Source organism: Sebastes fasciatus, chromosome 17 (assembly GCF_043250625.1).
Source record: "Sebastes fasciatus isolate fSebFas1 chromosome 17, fSebFas1.pri, whole genome shotgun sequence".
NCBI classification, from domain to species: domain Eukaryota; kingdom Metazoa; phylum Chordata; class Actinopteri; order Perciformes; family Sebastidae; genus Sebastes; species Sebastes fasciatus.
This window is the reverse complement of record NC_133811.1, coordinates 3,838,531-3,857,170: the sequence shown is the minus strand read 5'-3', so window position 1 is coordinate 3,857,170 and position 18,640 is coordinate 3,838,531. Positions and strand designations below refer to the sequence as shown.

Here is an 18,640-nt window from a genome sequence, read left to right as displayed (position 1 = left end):
GCAGCATCTGCACCGTCCTACTGTTACACATCACACTGAAGACAAAGAAAGGTATTCACATGGTCCACAATGTTGAATTGTGACAAAAAATGGGAAGAAAAACAAATAATAGAATACAGTCTGATTCTGAACAGTTGGCTTTGACATTAAAGGTCCCATATCATGCTCATTTTCAGGTTCATACTTGTATTTTGTGTTTCTACTAGAACATGTTTACATGCTGTAATTTTCAAAAAACACATTATTTTCCTCATACTGTCTGCCTGAATATACCTGTATTCACCCTCTGTCTGAAACGATCCGTTTTAGTGCTTTTCAACGGAATTGCAAAGGAATTGCGTTACTAGGCAACAGTTTGGGTCCATGTTTACTTCCTGTTAGCTGATGTTATTTACATACACTGCAACAGGATATAAACTGGGACACATTTAGAATGTTACGTTTAAAACCGTGTAATATTTTATATTTGTGACATCACAAATGGACAGAAATCTTGATGGCTTGTTTCAAACGCATAATTTCTGAATACGGGCTGTGCGTATTTCTCCATATATTGAACGTTTTGATAGTTTAACAGCATTTATATAGCACTTAAACCTACTTTATAATATAAAAGACATGAAAATCTCACTTTTTACAATATGGGACCTTTAAAGAACCCACAACCAAAACTACTAACAAGCTGCGTACCATTCTCATAAACTGTGGTGGGTGTCTTTCCGAAGTGAACAGCATCCACATAGAAATCTGCACCAGAGGCATCTTTGTAGAGATAAAACTCCTGCAGAACGTATTTGCTTCCAATGTACTCTGTCTGCAGGGACGTTGGCAGGTCCATGCATTTATAACCCCACCTGTCGACAAATAATCACATTCAGAAGCTGCAACTTTGGCAGAGAAGTTTGCACATGTCTGACAAATTCAAAGTGGTGTTTACTGACTTGTGGCCCTTGGTGAAGAGAGTGTTGACCGTTGCGGTCTCTGTCTTGGTTTCGCCTCCGCTGTCGCGGTAGGTGAACTTCATTCCAACTTCATCCTTCAACACTCCCTTGTACGCAAAGCAAAGCTGCAGGACAGGAATGAAAAAAACAGAATTACCGACTCGCAGTCGTATGCCTACGCCAACCAGTAGGGGTGTAAGAAAATATTGAAAAACATCAAATATCACGATATTATGTTTTGTGATACTATATCAATACTCAAAAACACTATTGATTTTTAATGAACAGATTACATGCAAATATCAACTCTTATTTTGTTTGCAAAGAGATGCGCACTTTCAGTCTATGCACCCTCTCAAAGTAGTGCTATGATGTTGGATGTTTACAGGGACTGTGTTAAATGCAAATGCAGATCCAACTGTTCTGGTTACATAAAAAGTCAACTATTTTCCCTCGGATTTTATGCATATGGAGGTGTGTTCTATATACTAAGAAAGTTTTCCTAAAATTAGATTAAAAAAATCGCAATAAATCGCCGTGCTTACAGTATCGCAATATATTGAATCATAACCTCTGTAACGCAACACATATCGTATCGCCAAATTCTTGCCAATACACAGCCCTATCAACCAGTTAAGTTGCAGTTTACGTCCATGTCTGTCCAAAATGTCATCACATCATCATTTTATCCTGTTAGACGTGTGTGAAATTGTGTGAGATTGTCATAATTAGCATAAGAATTCTTGAGTTATGGCCGAAAACGTGTTTTGTCAGGTCACAGTGACCTTTGACCACATTAAGCTAATAAATTCATTCTTGAGTTCAAGTGGACATCTGTGTCAAATTTGAAGAAACTCACTGAAGGCGTTTCTGACATATTGTCTTCAAGAGAATGGGACGGACGGACAACCCGAAAATATAATGCCTCTTGCAACGGCCAGGCGTGGAGCTATAACAACTAGGGCTGTCCATCAATTCAAATAGTTAATCGGGATCAATCACATGATTGTCCATAGTTAATCGCGATTAATCGCAAATTAATCGTGCACTTTTATCTGCTCAAAATATACCTTAAAAAGGAGATAATGTCAAGTATTTAATACTCTTATCAACATGGGAATGGGCAAATATGCTGCTTTATGCAAAGGTCTACATACATTTGTATAAATAAATACAGTATATACATATACATGTATATATTTATTATTGTAAATCAATTAACAACACAAAACAATGACAGATATTGTCCAGAAACCCTCACAGGTACTGCATTTAGCATAAAAAATATGCTCAAATCATAACATGGCAAACTGCAGCCCAACAGGCAACAACAGCTGTCAGTGTGTCAGTGTGCTGACTTGACCATGACTTTCCCCTAACTGCATGTGATGATCATAAAGTGGGCATGTCTGTAAAGGGGAGACTCGTGGGTACCCATAGAACCCATTTTCATTCACATATCTGGAGGTCAGAGGTCAAGGGACCCCTTTGAAAATCACCATGACAGTTTTTCCACCTCAAAATTTAGCATAAGTTTTGAGCGTGATTTTGCCTCCTTCACGACAAGCTAGAATGGGATAGTATGGTTTTCTAGTTTCATATGATGCCAATATCTTCACTCTAGCTTTAAAACTGAGCGATCTACAACCTATAAATCACAAGTTGTGTTAATACATTAAAGAAATTAGTGCTGAGAAAGTCACAGCAATAACATTTTAGAGACAGAAAGAACAAATATTTAATATTTAACTACTGCATTGATTGCATTCATTTGTCTGTTTACAGTATAAATTCTAAACATCTGCACAAAATGAACAACAATAAATAAAGCGGCTGTGTTTACCATGGGATACTTGTCCAATGAAACTGATCCGTAGCTGCCGCCGGACTCTTTGGTGTAACTCTCTTTGAAAAGGACCTCGGCGTTCTTCAGCGACCACAGGCCACAGAAAGCAGAGTCTTTCACTGGAGTCCCTTCCCCGGCACTATTGAACTAGTGAGGGCAAGAAATCAGAAAACTGTGAGAATCCCAAACCGGATGCTCTCCGGAGATTTAAGGTCTGTGAGCTAATTCAAAGAAATAAAAGGAATGTTTTAAGGGGGAAAAAGTTAAGGAAATGCTTTTATTTGTTAGTATTTCAAGGTATGAACTCAACATAAAAGTGCATGTCACATTTCTCCAATAATTCTTTTGTCACTCACATTAAAAAATGTGTCCGTTTTGTGTCCTCACTGACCTGAGAGTTGTCATCCTCAAAGTCTTTGAAGTACTTGACATCAGACCCTTCGGTGGTCAGGATCTCCTCGGGACACTCGGCTTTCATCATGTCCTCCAGAGCCGACTGCACCTGTTCACAATCACACCAGCTGGATGTTAGTATAGCTGCTACTTCTACTATTTAGTTTCTACACAGAGCAGGCGGCCACATCTGCAATAACTTCAGTCCAAATTAGTTTAAGAAATTAAATGAGATATTATTAAAGGGATCGTATGTAACTTTTTACACGTATAAACGTTTTTTAATTGTTTTTTATTGCCAATGTGTGAACATTTTGCAACCTAACCTAAAAAATGAGACCCTCCGCGACTTTCTGAGTTTCCTCTATCAGTTTGTAGACTGCTTTTAATGTGAAGAACCCGGGCCCGTTTTTTCCGGGAAAATCCAACGGATGTGACGTCATGCGCGCAGGGTCTTTACTTTCAGCTCCGCTACAGGTAACGTTCGGTTAGAAATGGAGCCAACAAACGACCAGCCCCAAAAAAACAAAGTTATATATAGTGAAGCCCGTCTTGCAAAACAGGAATGTGACCGACGTCGGGGGGGGGGGGAACTAGTGTGGTGATAGAATAGCAGTCAGTGTGGAGAGTGTGTGTTCATGTGGTAAGTGAGTGGTGAAGCAAGAGAGAGAGAGCGGCAGTGAATGTTTGAGAAAACGAGCCAGCAGTGGAGCAGAAAAGAGTTATATGAGGATATCTAGTGAATGTACAGAGAGGGGGGGGTTAACTCCGGAGCGAGTAACGTTATCGACTCCAAGCCCAGTAGATCAAAACTCCGGTTTCTCCCCTGTTCCTTCTGACCACGGTCAGGAGGCTGAAGCAGGAAAAGCCAATACTAGGATCAACATCGGCCTGGCCTTCCATTCATGGAGAGACCTTCGTTTGGTCAGCTAACATTACTGCTAGGCAGGTGAAATATAGAGTGATATTGTGGTTTTAGCTGCTAATGTTGCTAACGTTAATCAACATGATGCCTGTCAATCACATTCAGTCTTGTGTGGGTCGCCTCGCTGTTTTGACCGATGCTCGCTAGCGTCTACGTAGAGCGAGCGCGAGCAACAGGACGCTGACTGTCGTTGACTCAACGGCCACAGGTGTCACTGTTAACAAGCAATTTCTGATTCTTACAGAGAGTCCCTTTAAGAAATGTAATGAGATTAAGTCATTGCCTCAAGACTTCACATTGAATAATAATGCTTGTAGATACTGAGGACAAAGAGAGACATTTTTACACAACAGACCTCAGACTCCGTTGCATTGAAGGCGATGGGCTTCGTAGGGATTCCCCCCCAGAGCAGAGTGAAGGTCTCCATGTTGCTTCTCCCCTTTGTAACCTCGGCAACAGTGACGTTGGTGTCGGAGCCAAAAACCTCCCAGTGAAGAGGTCTGAAATCCCCTGAAGCCCAAAAAAAAAGCCTAGCATTACCGCCTCGTGGTTGTATGTCTCCGCCAACCAGTCAAGTTGCAGTTTACATCCATGTCTGTCCGGAATGTCTTCATCATTTCATCACTTCATCATTTCATCGTATTCGACATTTGTGTAAAATGTGGTAACACTTTTACAGGTCCGCAAATTTCATGGTAATTAGGTGATAATTAGCAAGTAACCTATTTGAAATTTCTTTGGAATTACTGCCAAATTACCCAAATATTTACCTCTAAATGTATTAAAAAGTGCTTTATTATAAACAGAATTTAATAATTATATGCTAAAATAGCATCTAATGGTTAAAATAGGGCCCTTAGGCTTGAGAAGCGGCTGCTCTTCATCGGAGGTGGAAAACCAAAACTAATAGAAGACACTTCTGTTCATGCACAGATCTCCATAGTGTGACTTATTGTCTACACAGATGGAACCTGGTAGCTGATGTCATGATTCAAGGAGGTTTTTAAAGACATTTCAAAGAAGTTATTTGCTAACTATTATCTATTTATCAGCAAAATAAAAGCTTATCAATTAACTTTGTATTCTTTTCCTGGAAATGTATTAAATAAATTACCAGCTATTGGTAAATAGCAGAATATAATTATTAAATAATGTTTATAATAAAGTAATTTTTCGATACATTTTGAGGTAAATATTGGGGAAATTTGGCAGTAATTCCAAAGAAATTTCAAATAGGTTACTTGCGAATTATCGCCTAATTACAATGAAATTTGCGGACCTGTAAAATTAAGTGTTAGTTCATCAGTTCATCCTTGAGTCAGAGTGGATGTTTGTGCCTAATTTGAAGATTTCCCTCCAGGCATCCTGAGAGATCACGTTCACAAGTAAAACCCGTAAAACCCAAAAGCATAATGCAGTATCAGCTACAGAGATACCATAAAGTATTGTGGTTAGTTACACACATGCATTTGAATAAAGTGTAACAACCACTAGCTACTTTTCTGTCTCTTCATACCTCTGTCAGAATCGAATGTGACCGTGTAGTGAGATCCTTGGCTGTCGTCCTGTTTGGAGACCTGGACTGTGTCGGGTTTGATGGACCAAAGGCTCCTCAGGGATGCTTCCACCACAGCTGCTGAGGCGGTGACTGAAATCGGTCCTAAAAAAGAAAAAAGCTTATGAACAAACATAATGGCTGGTACATACTGCACTGTGGTTTCATTAGATTAGAGCAACAGGTTTAGGGTTTTCCTTTTGTGGCTGCTAATGCTAAATATGTATGCAGTCGTGATATTTTAAGGTAATTAAAGTTGCAGTAGGCAGTATAGTTTTGGCATCATTGGGCAAAAATTCCATAATAACCTTTCAGCATATTGTAATTCAAGTGTTCTGAGAGATAACTAGACTTCTGCACCTCCTCATGGCTCTGTTTTCAGGATGACGGGAGACTTTGACCAATCATAGGTCATTTCAGAGAGAGAGCGTTCCTATTGAGCGTTCCTATTGAGTGTTCCTATTGAGCGTTCCTACTGAGCGTTCATATTGAGCGTTCCTACTGAGCGTTCCTACTGAGCGTTCCCATTGAGCGTTCCCATTGAGCGTTCCCAGTGAGCGTTCCTACTGAGCGTTCCTACTGAGTATTCCTACTGAGCGTTCATATTGAGCGTTCCTACTGAGCATTCCTACTGAGCGTTCCTATTGAGCGTTCCCATTAAGCGTTCCCATTGAGCGTTCCCATTGAGCGTTCCCATTGAGCATTCCCATTGAGCATTCCCATTGAGCGTTCCGATTGAGCGTTCCGATTGAGCGTTCCGATTGAGCGTTCCAATTGAGCGTTCCAATTGAGCATTCTTACTGAGCGTTCCTACTGAGCATTCCTACTGAGCGTTCCTACTGAGCGTTCCTACTGAGCGTTCCTATTGAGTGTTCCTATTGAGCGTTCCTACTGAGCGTTCATATTGAGCGTTCCTACTGAGCGTTCCTACTGAGCGTTCCCATTGAGCGTTCCCATTGAGCGTTCCCAGTGAGCGTTCCTACTGAGCGTTCCTACTGAGTATTCCTACTGAGCGTTCATATTGAGCGTTCCTACTGAGCATTCCTACTGAGCGTTCCTATTGAGCATTCCCATTAAGCGTTCCCATTGAGCGTTCCCATTGAGCGTTCCCATTGAGCATTCCCATTGAGCGTTCCGATTGAGCGTTCCGATTGAGCGTTCCAATTGAGCGTTCCAATTGAGCATTCTTACTGAGCGTTCCTACTGAGCATTCCTACTGAGCGTTCCTACTGAGCGTTCCTACTGAGCGTTCCTATTGAGCGTTTCTATTGAGCGTTCCTACTGAGCGTTCCTATTGAGTGTTCCTACTAAGGGTTCCTATTGAGCGTTCCTACTGTGCGTTCCTATTGAGCGTTCCTACTGTGCGTTCCTATTAAGCGTTCCTACTGAGCGTTCCTATTGAGCGTTCCTAATGAGCGCTCCTATTGAGCGTTCCTATTGAGCGTTCCTATTGAGTGTTCCTACTGAGCGTTCCCATTGAGTGTTCCCATTGAGCGTTCCCATTGAGCGTTCCTATTGAGCGTGGCTGTGCTCCGGCTGGTGGGCGGTGCTTGGCATTTCCTCAACTGATCTCAACATGGATGCCGGGTCACAAACTTTCTCATTTTACAGCTAAACAATACACTACAAGATGTTTCTGAAAACATTTGAGACGAGAAATAGGCATTACAGTAACAGAATATCTATTTATATTTGATCAGCGCTGCCTAGTTTGAACGTTTAATCAGAGTTCACGAGTGATTGACAGCTGCTCAGAGATGGCAAGGCTCCAGCTCGGCTCTGATTGGTTGTTTTCCTCCTGTCTGTGAAATCTTGCAGATGCCATTAGGAGCACCGGAGGAGACCGGAGGACACAGAGGCGCTACTGTCACGATATCGTGACCGTTTTATAAAAATAACTTTTTAATCATATTTGCTCCATTTCTACCCACTGCAGCTTTAATATGCAAGTTACAAACGCAATACATTTATTATCATTTCTTTTTTTAAATGAATCGATTGCAAAACACATTACCTGTCTTTGCATCTCCGAAGCCCAGGCTGAAGAAGGTGCTGCCGCAAAGATGGCTGGCACAGCTGCTGCTGACGGTGACCTTCTGGACCTCTTTGACGGCAGTGGCATCGCCGGGCCAGGATTCAAAGGTCACCACCTGGGTAACAGTGAGAGTGAGCGAAGGTGAGGCACAGAAGCGAGAAAACCCACCTTCCTTCAACCTGCTATATTTACTTCTACCTCATTTAGTGATTTCCTACATTCTCCTAAAAGACATGAATGATAACAAACCCCATGAAGAGAACGATAATGCTAGCAATAATGCTAGCAATGTAACAGAAGGAAAAACATGAACTTTTCTAGTCAAGAAATGCTGTATCCTTTGCTTAAATTGCAGAAAGGTCTGGCTGTATTGCTGTGACTACAGACATTGGTATCCAAAAAATGCAACTGGAAAGCTAGAAACAACCTGAAAGATAAACCCTACCCTATTAGATACTGACAGAAACCACTTTATGCTACATTGTCATTAGCTGCTTTTAACAGAAATATTTAAAGGTCCCATATTGTAAAAAGTGAGATTTTCATGTCTTTTATATTATAAAGCAGGTTTAAGTGCTATATAAATACTGTTAAACTATCAGAAATTGTGCGTTTGAAACAAGCCATTAGGATTTCTGTCCATTTGTGATGTCACAAATATACAATATTTAGACCATTACACGGTTTTAAACGTAAATATTCTAAATGTGTCCCAGTTTATTTCCTGTTGCAGTGTATGTAAATAACATCAGCTGACATGGACCCAAGCTGTTGCCTAGCAACGCAATTCCGTTGAAATGCACTAAAACAGAGCGTTTCAGACAGAGGGTAAATACAGGTATATTCCGGCAGACCGTATGAGGAAAATAAAGTGTTTTTTTTAACATTAAAGCATGTAAACATGTTCTAGTAGAAACATAAAATACAAGTATGAACCTGAAAATGAGCATGATATGGGACCTTTAAAGGTACAAAATTAATTTCATTTTTTTACTTAGAAATGACTAAAGGAAACCGGGAAGGTGTAAAATACAGTTGATTCCGCCGCCTTTGTAGGTTGTTTTATTTCCCTGTTTAAATGAATAGTTCAACATTGTGGTAAATATGCTTACTCACAAATCGACGCCACTTAAATATCCATATGTTAAATATGAGGCTGGAGCCAGGAGACTGCGTTAGTTAAGCCAGAGACAGTTCATAAAGGAGAGTCAGTTTCCTGTATCTGAGACACATGGGTTTTGCTACTGCCCCTTTAGGAGACTAGCGACATGTCCTGAGTCTATTAAACCTGCAGTAGGCAGAATATATTTGGCATCATTGGGCAAAAAGGCTTGTCTTGGCTTGTCGCGGTAATCGGTGTTACCGGTGTTAAACGCTGGTCAGACACACACCGGTCAGACACACACCGATTACATTATGTACCCACCGCCCCCACCGTCGTTTGGCTTTTTTTACAGAAATAAAACCTGTTTAGTTAATTTTGGCGTATCAACGCCGTGTTATCAATACAAAGTTGGACGACGGACGCGGCACACTGGCAGTGAATGCATCTGCTCCATACGGAGTCTCAGCTTAGAGTAGCAGGTGTCGCACACACGGGACGAGACAGAGTTGACAGACAAGACGATGCAAAGCGAAAAGCAAAATGCGCCTACTCGGCAATATTTCAGATTTAAACCCAACGCTATAAGGGGACCATAACATTAATGAGGCCATCGCCGTGTGGAGGACGGAGCGGTCACAGCCGGTTGGAAACCTGTAGCCCTGCAGCAAAAGCTGGACCAGAGAGGCCAGACACACAGCCACCTGACGTCAAAGATCAAAGTAAGCGCGCTACACGTATTGACCGTCATCTTTTCTTGTAAAATGTCCGCAGTAATCAGTAACACTGATGTTGTCAAAAGTTTATTAACCGGTGGGAAAATATCTTCACTATCACATCTCTAATCAGCTCTGATTGGCTGTTTTCCTCCAGTCTCATGCACTACTGTCATGATATAACAGTGTAACGGTGGTACTACAACTTCCGTGTCCGTCACCTGATGCCATCAGGCCCAAAAAAAACTTTTCTTCTTACATTGGGAAAGAGACGTCTGTATCTCAGCGGATCATTTTCTTTTTAGGTGAATCAACTTCCCAGTACGAACACTCTAATAGTCCTTATTTAAATCATTAGGTCCTAAAAGTTGTAAAACGCACTAATAGCTGAATCCAGAGTTATTTCCCTTCCTCCGTTCATGTGAATGAGAGCCAGACCGAGGCTGGAGCGAGGGCTGGGAGGCGGAGTTAGCAAGCCGCGACGACAGCGTGACGGCTGTGACCCCGTGACCGAGACATGTGACCAAGCGGACGCTACTGCGCCTGCTCCATTTTGGCTTCATGCGCCACTGAGCAACTCTCATAGGAATGAACGTTCTCTTAATACATCCATGCTGGAAACATCTAGCTAGCACTAGCTCCGTTCAAAGGTTAAAAAAAGTCCACCTACAGCAGCCATCCACAAGCTCAATAATTAACACATTATATATATATATATATATATATATATACTGTATATACGGGGGAAAGCTAGCTGGCTCAATCCAAGAAGTTGACTTCTTGGATTGAGCCAGCTAGCTTTCCCCCGTTTCCAGTCTCTATGCTAAGCTAAGCTAACTGTAGCTTCATATTTAGCGAGCAGATAAGAGAGTGGTATCAGTCTTCTCATCCGAGTCGGCAAGAAAATGTCTGTAACCATTCACTTTACGGGGAGCTGAACAGAGAATCTGGGATGTGCTGTGTTTAACAGAAGCTCCGGGTTAGCAACGGGTTAGCAACTACCGTACATACCTGCTCCTCATCGAACACGTCGTATTCAGCCACGATATCCTGAATTTCATTGACAGCGTCGTCCGTCTGGTCTTCTGTGAAGGAACTCTCCTCTCGGAACAGGCCGATGTCGACCCTAGCAAGACCTCCATAGTCTTGGTGCAGAATTTCGAAGTAGTAGCTACAGGAAAAATTATTTTAAAATTATTTTCAAGGGGAACTGTAAAGGTATTAGAGCCATTAGAGTCATGTACTTACGTTTTATCTCCCTCTAGAGCAAGTACTTCAGACTTTTGCGATTCCGTTTTCGTGAAATCTGAGTAATATCTTGTCTGGAACGCAATCAGAGCCTGAAGTGGAGGTTGTGAAATAAAAACAAGCAAGAAAGATATTAGGATTATTATTACAAAAAAATACATACAACTTGTAAAGTTATTAGGGCTGTCAAACGATTAAAATATTTCATCGCGATTAATCGCAAACTGAACGCAATTTTTGTATCTGTTCATAATGTACCTTAAAGGGAGATTTGTCAGGTATTTAAATCACTTATCAACATGGGAGTGGGAAAATATGCTGCTTTATGCAAATGTATGTAAATATTTATTACTGGAAATCAATTAACAACACAAAACACTGACAGATATTGCCCAGAAACCCTCACAGGTACTGCATTTAGCATGTCTGTAAAGGGGAGACTCGTGGGTACCCATAGAACCCATTTACATTCACATATCTGGAGGTCAGAGGTCAAGGGACCCATTTGAAAATGGACATAGCAGTTTTTCCTCTACAAAATTTAGCGCAAGTTTGGAGCGTTATTTAACCTCCTTTGCGACAAGCTAGTATGACATGGTTGGTACCGACGGATTCCTGAGGTTTTTCTACTTCACTCTAGCTTTAAAACTGAGCCTGCTACAAATCCCAACTTGAGTTAATGCATTAAAGAATTTAGTGGCGTTAAAACAAATTTGCGTTATCGCGTTACCTTTGACTGCCCTAAAAGTTATCTGTGATTGTTTCAAATGGAAACCTGTGATTGATGTTGAACTAAACCCTCTGTTCATACCTTGTCTTCTGGGCGGCTGGAGTTGCTGAGGTAGAGCTCACATCGGTCATCACAGTGGAGGTATATGGTGTAGTTGGCGCTTGCTGGAGGTTCAAAGAAGCCTCTGGATCGTGAGCTGAAATAATTCAGGTCAAAGATGTGGGGCATGGAGTCGATCCACTCTGTCCAATATCCAGTTGTGTTCTCATTGTAGGTCCAAATGTCAGTCAGGACGCGGGGTCTTGTGTCGTTCCACACCTCCGTCTTCAAGCCTCTTCCACCTGGATTTAGAAGAGGTGCATGTGACAAAATGGAAATAAATGGTGGTGTATCAAAATTAGAGCTGAACCGAATAGTCGATTAATCGATAGAGTTGATCCAATACCGATACCAGTAACGGAAATGCGTTCGATACTGCCCAAAATTTGGAATCGGGTATCGGCGAGTACACCAGTCTATGCACCATACCATGATTTACAGTATCAAACTAAATTAAAATCAACTTGTTTAAATGGATTATTTTATAATCTTTTAATATTATTAATTGATGTTCTTTGTAACTGACAAACTGAATAATAAAAGAAAGTTCTATTGCATTCATTCTCTGTAAGTATTTGTTCATGTTTTACAAAATGAGCCAGGCCATGCAACAAAGATAGTAATCATATCACATCCATACATGGTCAGTAGTAAACAGAATAAGAATAAGAATAATAAGAATAAGAAGAAGAAGAAGAAGAAGAAGAAGAAGAAGAAGAAGAAGAAGAAGAAGAAGAAGAAGAACTATATAATAATCTATTTTGAGTCATTTTTCAAGCAAAAATGCTCAACATTAGTTGATTCCAGCTGCTCAAATGTAAGAATCTGCTGCTTTTCTTCGACATATTTGATAGTAAACTGAATATCTTTGGGTTTTGGACTGTTGGTCGGACAGAATAAAACATCTGAAGACGTCACTTTGGGTTCTCTGAAATTATAGTGGGCATTTTTACTATTTTCTGACATTTTACAGACAGAGATATTAATCAATGAATCAAGAATATACTCAGCAGGATAATCGCATGTGAAATCAATTGTTAGTTGCATCTCTTATTCAACAGATGGGTGGCAAACGGTTCTCTTAGAAAGTATAAATAACCACATGAGGAATGAAGTACCCCTTTTGCTTCTTATGTAATTGTTTGCAGAACCCGATGTTAACGTGAGCTTGTTTGAGCACTCTTTTGCACAATGCACACTTCAAATAAAAACCTTTGAATCACATGGGGCGCTCTAGAGAGAGAGAGCTTTTCTAAAACATGTGCTCTTCTTCCTCTTGAAGTAAGACTCGGTCAAAACAAAGTATATGGCCCTCTGTGATCCAGGCAAAAAGCAAGGAATTTATGCTCTTATTGTTTGATCTCAAGCATAAGATGACTGTTAAAGTTCATCTTGTTGTAGAAATAAAAAAAACGGCGTCCGTATCTGCTGTTGACATCAGCTCTACGAGAGGACATTTGGATGATGTATGATGAAAAATATGTGCTTTTGTCACAGTCACATAGCAGGTTATCTTTTTACAGTACACAGCACATCAAAGTGAGTCTTGATGAATCGTGACAACACGGTGACAATGAGATCGTCATCTTCAAGACAACTCTTTTGTTGACGGATGCTTTAAATTCATCCGGTGATCCGAGATGCCGACTGGTGTTAATGCTTTGTTCAGATAATGACACAGCAGCAACTATCACAACAAAAGGCAGAAGAACAGAAGAAGAGGAGGTTTTGTTCTCACCTGGGTGGACTGACATGTGGCTGTTCATCTCGTGTTTGGGGGTCCTGCACGTGATTCTGTCATCAGACACACTCTGGATCTCACAAGGCCGGCCTGAAGGAGAGTCAGCGTCACAATAACGCACAAAAAAACACAACAGCACGGGCTTCACTGAAGGGAATAGTTCACGGTAAAGTGAAAATGGACTAATAACCCACTCACCTCCGCGTTGGCTGAAACACCACTGAAACTTAGTATGCTTTTTACACATTTCACTAGCCCTTCAGGTGACACGAAGATGTGTGTAAAATGACTGAATTTAGGATGATATATTTCTTTTAGAACGGTCAATTGACATTTAATCGTGATTAATTGCAAATTAGCTAGAGCGTTATATATTATATATATTTTCAAGCTAGCATGACATGGTTGGTACCAATGGAATCATTAGGTTTTCTAGTTTCATATGATGCCAGGATCATCACTATCTAGCTTTAAAACTGAGCCCGCTACAACCTACAAATCGCAAATTGCGTTAATGCGTTAAAGAAATTAGTGGCATTAAAAGGAATTTATCTTAACGCGTTATCATCGCGTTAACTTTGACAGATGTACTCGTGTCCCCCTGGTTGCATCGTTCCAATACCTCATATTATTGCAATTTCCTCATTTCATCACTTTATTTGTGATATTTTTTTTTTGTTTTTTTGTTTTATTTTTTGTTTTCCAGTGCTTCATTTTGCAAATGGTGCCTCAAAATAATCGTTCTGTTTTTTTTTCAAGTGAATTATTTTGTCATTTTTACCTCTCCAGGCCTCGAAAAATAAAAAATAAATCTCCTTGGTCACAACCATGTGCAACCAGTAACAAGAGTTCACTATTAGACTTTGACTGCTGACTAATATTCAGGAAGAAAATAGATGATGTGAGCTCTGCGATGTGGTGGAAGTGGAAAGGGAATCTAATTTTCTTCTGTGTTGTGCATGCTTTCAAACTTTCATGACGAAGGAAATTCGTAGGAAAACGCACAAAAGATACGTTGTTGAAAGTCGTTCTGAGTGTCGAGAGAAAAAGGGAAATTTGTCTATGTACACAAATCAAATAGATTAAATTCTACCGTGAGACTGTGTTGAAATATCCTAAATATAGCGTACACTTAAACGGAAATTGATTGTTTTAGGTGGGCCTTTCTTTTAGGTGTCTAAAATATTTTTTCTGCCGTCCCCGTCCACAGCACTGTGTGCTTTGCTCTGGTGTCGGCACTCCTGTCTGTTTCTCCAAACTGGAGGCGTGCAGACCGTCATCTACTGTAGGTAATACACTGACTACGGATAAGTACCTCATACAACCCCACTTGAAAACACCCAAACTATCCCTTTTAGTTTCCTAATTTTAAAGCATGGAAGTAAAGGTAACACATGCCCTAATGCTGATGCTTTACCATCAGTAACATATGAACCTTATTGCAGACTTGAAGGTCTGATTAGGTAAATTACATGAATATACTTTGTGTACTGTCATTTGATAGTGTACGCTCTGCATTCTGTATCTGACTCATATTCATTTCTGGTGTCCTGTACACCTTGAATTCATTCTTCATCATGTGAAAAATGTGGAAGAACGGGGATTTAATTTCGACGATGATTGCGTCAAAGAGCCCTGATTCACTGTCAAACACGTACTGTAACTTTCAACATGTTGAAAGTGACAGACGGCGCCTTATGAAAGACGGCGCTCCGGCTCGTTTGTCACGGTCTGTTGTGTCTCTAAGCTTTCACAGGATTCTTTCCTCTAGCGTGAGACAGCTGTAGTTTCCTTTTGTCTGCTGTGTCTCAAAGTATGCACACATTCTGTTTGTGTTGAAAAGGATTATCACCATTGCACGATTGGAACAATGTGTCGGGTTTTGTTTTGGGGAGACGCACCACATTCAACTCGTTGTACTGTGTGAAAACAATGTCAGAGAAGCTGTCATGGCATTGGAAACTGGCTACGGCTAGTTGAGTTTTTTGGTAGATTTCCAGTGTGATTACCTCCAACGAGAACACGTGCTGGGCGATCGGTTTGGTCGAAGAAGCGGCCGTGAATGGTCAACAGGGTTCCGCCCATGACACTGCCCACGGACGGGGAGACTCCTGTCACCTCTGAACAAGAGACATAACACACATTTCACTGTAATGAGAATAAATACTACAGAGGAAGTACTTTATTGTGAGCATATGTCTGTCTGTCTAACGTACCCGCATAGGTCTGAAACATGGCGAGTGTGTTCGCAGCTGAAACCCTGTACAGAGACTTGTATGGCATACTCCTAAAGATTTTAAAGAAATGAATTAATATTGTTACAGTTGTTCATACAATAACCTTGTTGTTGTGTGAAACACTTTAATTGAATGTAAAGAAATGCAAAAATTGGAGTTAACATGACCTACCTTCCATATTCATTATTAACAATGTAACTGAAATTGTGATGCCCTGTTGGAAATAAAACATGATTGTTAAAGGACAATTTGTACAGTTTCAAAATTGACCTTTAAAAAATAAATGTTAAGAGTGGCTGTAATGTGAACGAAACCATCTTACCAACATACGTCCCCGTCATTTTGCAGCTCATGTCTCCCCAGCTAGAAGACTCAGAGTCCACTCGTAGGTTATATCTTTAGAAAAAAATTTAGAAACTTTTGATACTGTAATATGTATTCTTAGTGTTCAGTTCAGTTTTATTCAAAGGTGCTAAATGCGAGATTGGGAGCATTTCTATTGCCTCCACAGGGCTCTCAACATGGCAGCAGCTGAGCCGGCGCAAACAGTAGAGAAGCAAAGAGACAAAACTCCGGTGCTTTTTTGACAACGGCTGCTAGATGCCACTGCGGTAACTCTTCTCTTGTTACAGCGTTACATTTAGTTCCTTTTGAGCGTCTTTCTTATAAAACTAGGCAGAGATGTATAGCGGATTTTCATGAGCGTGCTCCGCATGTAATCTGATATTCAATTATATTTCAATGTGTTTAATATGTCTAGGCCTCTATCTCTATATGTTTCATAGGCTATGCAATGCTGTCAGAGATTATGCAATATGTTGCTGTGGAAAAAAGGCTTTGATTGAGGAAAAGAAGCACATTTGGTATTGTTTAGTATATGCACAATTTGTATGTTTTTTTGATTACGATTAATCTATGATTGATCGTCAGTGTTACCAATGATCGATTAAGGAAAGTGCTTATAATTTGCATCTCTGTGCTCAGGATATGGAATTTAGCACCTTTAACCTAACTTCATCCCACAAAAGATTCCTCAGCTGTGAGACATACAGTATCTTAACTTAACTTAATCAATATGTTTTGCATTTTTGCTGTGTTTTCACTGTGATATACAAACTACTTACAGTTCATCTGAATCCGGTTTAAGCAGCAGGCACGGCATCCCTCCCATGTAGACTCTGCAATAAACAAGATCCTGTTCACTGATCGATTACAAGATGACATTTTAATGAAGTTTAAATGAAGTTGGTTGTTACATAGCGAGCACATAAACGTCTTGAGTATCTCTCAGTCTTGTGTTTTCGTAAAACATGTGAACACATTTCAACGGGTTAATTTCAACTGATTTTATTCTGTCAAACTAGTTTCTTTAGCGTTCATTAGTGGGTCAGTCTACCTTCTTTTATAGGATATTGACAGGATGTCATCATAAAGCTGTCAGAAATGGCCCTGAATTTAAAATCAATGATACTTTAATGCTTGGGTGAGACAAAATGCCTTAGGTTAATATGAACATTTTGAAATCTGTTTCATTATATTTCTGTACCTCAGAATACTGGCGTCATTGCCGTTAGAGCTCTTGGCAGTGTTGCTTCCGTACACATCAGTGAAGAGAAGTCCTCGCGCTGTCACCAAGCTGCCTGCAGCCGTTTTGAAGTGGGTTTAAAAAATATATTAAATAGAGTTGAATGAATGGACTGTGTAAATTCACCGTGTGCTATAGGAGTAAAGAACTGTACCTGGGGGACCACTGACTGGAGTCAGAGTGCTGATAGTAGGCGTGCGCCACCAAATAGGCTGAGTAAAGTCACAGTAGGAATGGAAAAAAAGGGCTGTTAGAAACCGACCCAAACTTGACTGTAAGATCAGTTCATTTGTAAATGAAGGTGTAAACTTACATAGAAGCTGCAGTGGTGTATTTTGTTCCTGCCGCTGCACAAATTGTTGTAAGGAATGGGAACGCCGTCCACACTGACGTGGACCATGTAGCGATCACGCGGCATGGCTCTGTGATGGACAAATGAATCATTAGATAAGAGATATATGCATGAGGTGACTTATGATAAAAATGTGTTTATTCAATTAAGACAGGGATTCTCAAAGTTTTTTGGGCCAGGGACCAACTACAGGGGAAAACATTTTCCAAGGACCTCCTCATTATCGTAACACTGATAATGCTTACTATCATTTGTACTCTTGGACACCAAAGGAGCTATTTTTATTCTGAAACTCTTCACCCCACATACTTCAGACATGTTTTACAGTGATAAACAGAAACACATTTCAATTTGAATCATGTTAAACCTGCAGTAGGCAGAATGTTTTTGGCATCATTGGGCAAAAAATTCCATAATAACCTATCAGCATATTGTAATTCAAATGTTCTGAGAGAAAACTAGACTTCTGCTCCTCCTCATGGCTCTGTTTTCAGGCTTTAAAAAGTCTAGCCCATGACAGGAGACTTTGGCCAATCACAGGTCATTTCAGAGAGAGAGAGCGTTCCTATTGGCTGTTCATTCAACGGAGGCAGCTGTCAATCACTCAGAAACTCTGATCAAACGGTCAAACTAGGCAGCGCTGATCAAATATGAATCAATATTCTGTTACTGTAATGCCCATTTCTCTCATCAAATGTTTTCAGAAACATCTTGTAGTGTACTGTTTAGCTGTAAAATGAGAAAGTTTGCTCCGGCTGGTGGGCGGTGCTTGGTGTTTCCTCAACTGATCTCAACAACTTTCTCATTTACAGCTAAACAGTAATTTTTTTCAGATTACCTGTCTCATGCACTACTGTCAGTATAGTGACCGTTTTATAAAAATTCCTTTTTTTATTCATATTTGCTCCAATCCTACCCACTGCTGCTTTAAGATAAAATGAGATAATCCTTTATTAGTCCCACAGCGGGGAAATCTGCAATGTAATTGAATGTTAATACCATTTATTAACCTTTTTTAAAAAAGAGTGGGATTTTATTCAAACTGCATTTGGACTCAGCTTGACAGGATTTATAGCCTACATTTCAAGTATTGGATCTTAAGATCAGATATTTCAATTTAAAAGTCTAAAGCTGA

General features: G+C 40.3%; 1 protein-coding gene across 1 annotated transcript in view; it reads right to left on the bottom strand.

Annotated features, from left to right (window-relative positions):
- Positions 1-18,640, bottom strand: part of pkhd1l1.1 (PKHD1 like 1, tandem duplicate 1) — an 82,406-nt gene that overhangs the window by 61,872 nt on the left and 1,894 nt on the right. Inside the window, exons 5-23 of the mRNA XM_074614399.1 lie at positions 17,467-17,575; positions 17,308-17,365; positions 17,115-17,208; positions 16,693-16,746; positions 15,891-15,964; positions 15,740-15,782; positions 15,548-15,618; positions 15,341-15,451; positions 13,329-13,421; positions 11,573-11,832; positions 10,762-10,853; positions 10,525-10,684; positions 7,675-7,810; positions 5,622-5,765; positions 4,461-4,615; positions 3,179-3,289; positions 2,785-2,934; positions 942-1,066; positions 691-854 (exon numbers count right to left, since the gene is read on the bottom strand). Coding sequence (XP_074470500.1) covers positions 691-854; positions 942-1,066; positions 2,785-2,934; positions 3,179-3,289; positions 4,461-4,615; positions 5,622-5,765; positions 7,675-7,810; positions 10,525-10,684; positions 10,762-10,853; positions 11,573-11,832; positions 13,329-13,421; positions 15,341-15,451; positions 15,548-15,618; positions 15,740-15,782; positions 15,891-15,964; positions 16,693-16,746; positions 17,115-17,208; positions 17,308-17,365; positions 17,467-17,575 — 2,204 coding nt within the window. The remainder of the gene's footprint in view (positions 1-690; positions 855-941; positions 1,067-2,784; positions 2,935-3,178; positions 3,290-4,460; positions 4,616-5,621; positions 5,766-7,674; positions 7,811-10,524; positions 10,685-10,761; positions 10,854-11,572; positions 11,833-13,328; positions 13,422-15,340; positions 15,452-15,547; positions 15,619-15,739; positions 15,783-15,890; positions 15,965-16,692; positions 16,747-17,114; positions 17,209-17,307; positions 17,366-17,466; positions 17,576-18,640) is intronic.